The 2,173-nt window shown below is 42.8% G+C and overlaps 1 protein-coding gene across 1 annotated transcript in view; it reads left to right on the top strand.

Annotated features, from left to right (window-relative positions):
- Positions 1 to 2,173, top strand: part of SLC14A2 (solute carrier family 14 member 2) — a 67,919-nt gene that overhangs the window by 10,829 nt on the left and 54,917 nt on the right. Inside the window, exon 4 of the mRNA XM_007943848.2 lies at positions 1,265 to 1,393. Coding sequence (XP_007942039.1) covers positions 1,265 to 1,393 — 129 coding nt within the window. The remainder of the gene's footprint in view (positions 1 to 1,264; positions 1,394 to 2,173) is intronic.

Raw genomic sequence — 2,173 nt, 5'->3', positions numbered from 1 at the left:
TCAATGAAGTTTATAAAACACTGAATTTTCCCACACTTACCCTGTTGCCCTCGAGTCGATTCCAATGTACAGCAACCCTCTAGGACAGAGTAGAACTGTCCCACAGGGTTTCCAAGGCTGTGAATCTTTATGGGAGCAGACTGCCACATCTTTCTCTCACAGACTAGCTGGTGGGTTTGAACCTTTCAGTTAGTAGTCAAGCGCTTTTACTACTGTGCCACCAGGGCTCTTTCATCCCATATTTAGTATTTTTCAGTTTGTGGGTCACCAATCTGCTTGTAAATCTTTTACTTAGTAAAACTTTTGTTTTATTTATATTGATGGTAATGAGATGCTGAAAGAACACATACAGAGTCATAGTAGAAAGTGGATCCCTCACAGTGGTTCCTCTGTCATTCATTGTCACGTGGGAGATAGGGACGGTCACAGGGTTCATGTTTTGCAAATCAGGAAGGAGACTGGGTAGATTAACCCACTGGGTGTGAGCTCTAACAAGCTCACTGTCTTGCTTGCTGTGTGACCGCAGACCAGCACTTTCCTTCTTGGCCCCAGTGTCCCCATCAGTGTAACCGACAGTTCAGCTTAGTTGAACCTGAGTCCCTTCCTGCTCTGGCAATCGGATTCTTTGCTTTTCTTCCTGACCATAATCTGCTGGTAAACTTGCTCCAATCATTTAAAAAGTCACTGCAACTTTCAATTAGATTCACTTCTACACCTAGCAGTCTGAGATTCCCAAGAGGCCGAGGACAGCTTAAGCATATATAAGATAAAATGGCATTATTTAATTCTAGCAACCATATTTTTATGCAAATAACACGCATGTTATATGGGTTTTTTTCCATCTGTGCCCTTCCTTTGTAAGGTACTTTCTTAAGCACACTATGGTAATTTTTGTGTATGTATGCAAGTGTAATTAAGATGTGTGTACTATCTACAAAGGTGCTGGCAGCTGTGTGGCTGCCTAATATTCATGGAATGAGCTGACTTTTTTCTATGTGATTTTATTAAAAGAATAATCTAAATTAAGCATATCTTCAAAGTACCAAAAAAAAAGAAAACTCAAGTCGATTCAACTCATAGCGACCCCTCCTTGGGTTTCTGAGGCGGTATCTCCACGGAAGTACATTGCCCAGTGAATTGCCATCCTTCTGATTAGCAGTCAAATGCCTTAGGCACTAAGCCACCAGAGCTTTCCATTCAAAGTACCAGGAGGGCCTTAAAAAGTACCACCAAATTCAAACTCAAGGTAACTGTTTCACTCCAGGTCCGCCATTGCTTCTGGACTCCATGGGTACAATGGAATGCTGGTGGGGCTGCTGATGGCTGTGTTCTCTGAGAAGGTGGACTATTACTGGTGGCTTCTGTTTCCTGTGACCTTCACAGCCATGGCCTGGTGAGACATCTCATTCTTTCTGCTCACAGATCCGGAGGACCCTGAGGTGCTTGTGTCTTAAACTGGGGCAGGGACCTGCAGGAGCATCTTTATATGCAGGCAGGTTTGTGTAGCAAGATACTCTGAGAGTCTATGAGTTTGGTCACACAATGGGATCATTTTTGCATATGAACTGATGGGACCCCTTAAAGCAGCAAAGGACCCCATTGTTGTTATTGTGCTGAAATCTTCCTTGAATGTAAGCTTTATAATAAAGGCTAATGTTTATTGAGTATATCCTACATGCCAGGCACAGTGCTAGGCAAAGTCAGGTTATTATCATCCCCAGTTTACAGAAGGGAAAATCAAGGCACACAGAGGTTAACTAGCTTGCCTCAGGTCGTACTGTGCAAAGGTTTTTGAATACTGGCCATCTGAATCAAGTGGACAGTGTTTAACAGACCTCACAGGAATCATCTCTTCTGTGCCCTAATGAAGACTCAAAACCCCAAAACTCATTGTGATAGAATCAGAGGGCTTTCTGGAAACAGAATTCTATTTAAACAGAATCTTTGAAGTAAGAGGATCAATTGAGCTCTTTCAGTACAATCACCTCATTTTGCAATCAAATAAAAAGTTTAAGATGTGAGGGAGTTGAGTGCAGGCAGGGATGTGTTAGGCCTTTTACATACACTCCTTCATTCATTGGAATTGACAGCAGTCTGCAGAAGATCCAAGGGTGTCAGTAGCGCACTTACCATCACAAATGTCAGGAAGCCTGAGATGGATCCATGCCACCCA

This window comes from Orycteropus afer, unplaced genomic scaffold, assembly GCF_000298275.1.
Source record: "Orycteropus afer afer isolate SDZICR_OR568_19922 unplaced genomic scaffold, OryAfe1.0 scaffold00113, whole genome shotgun sequence".
Lineage (NCBI taxonomy): Eukaryota > Metazoa > Chordata > Mammalia > Tubulidentata > Orycteropodidae > Orycteropus > Orycteropus afer.
This window is presented reverse-complemented; position numbering and strand designations above follow the sequence as displayed.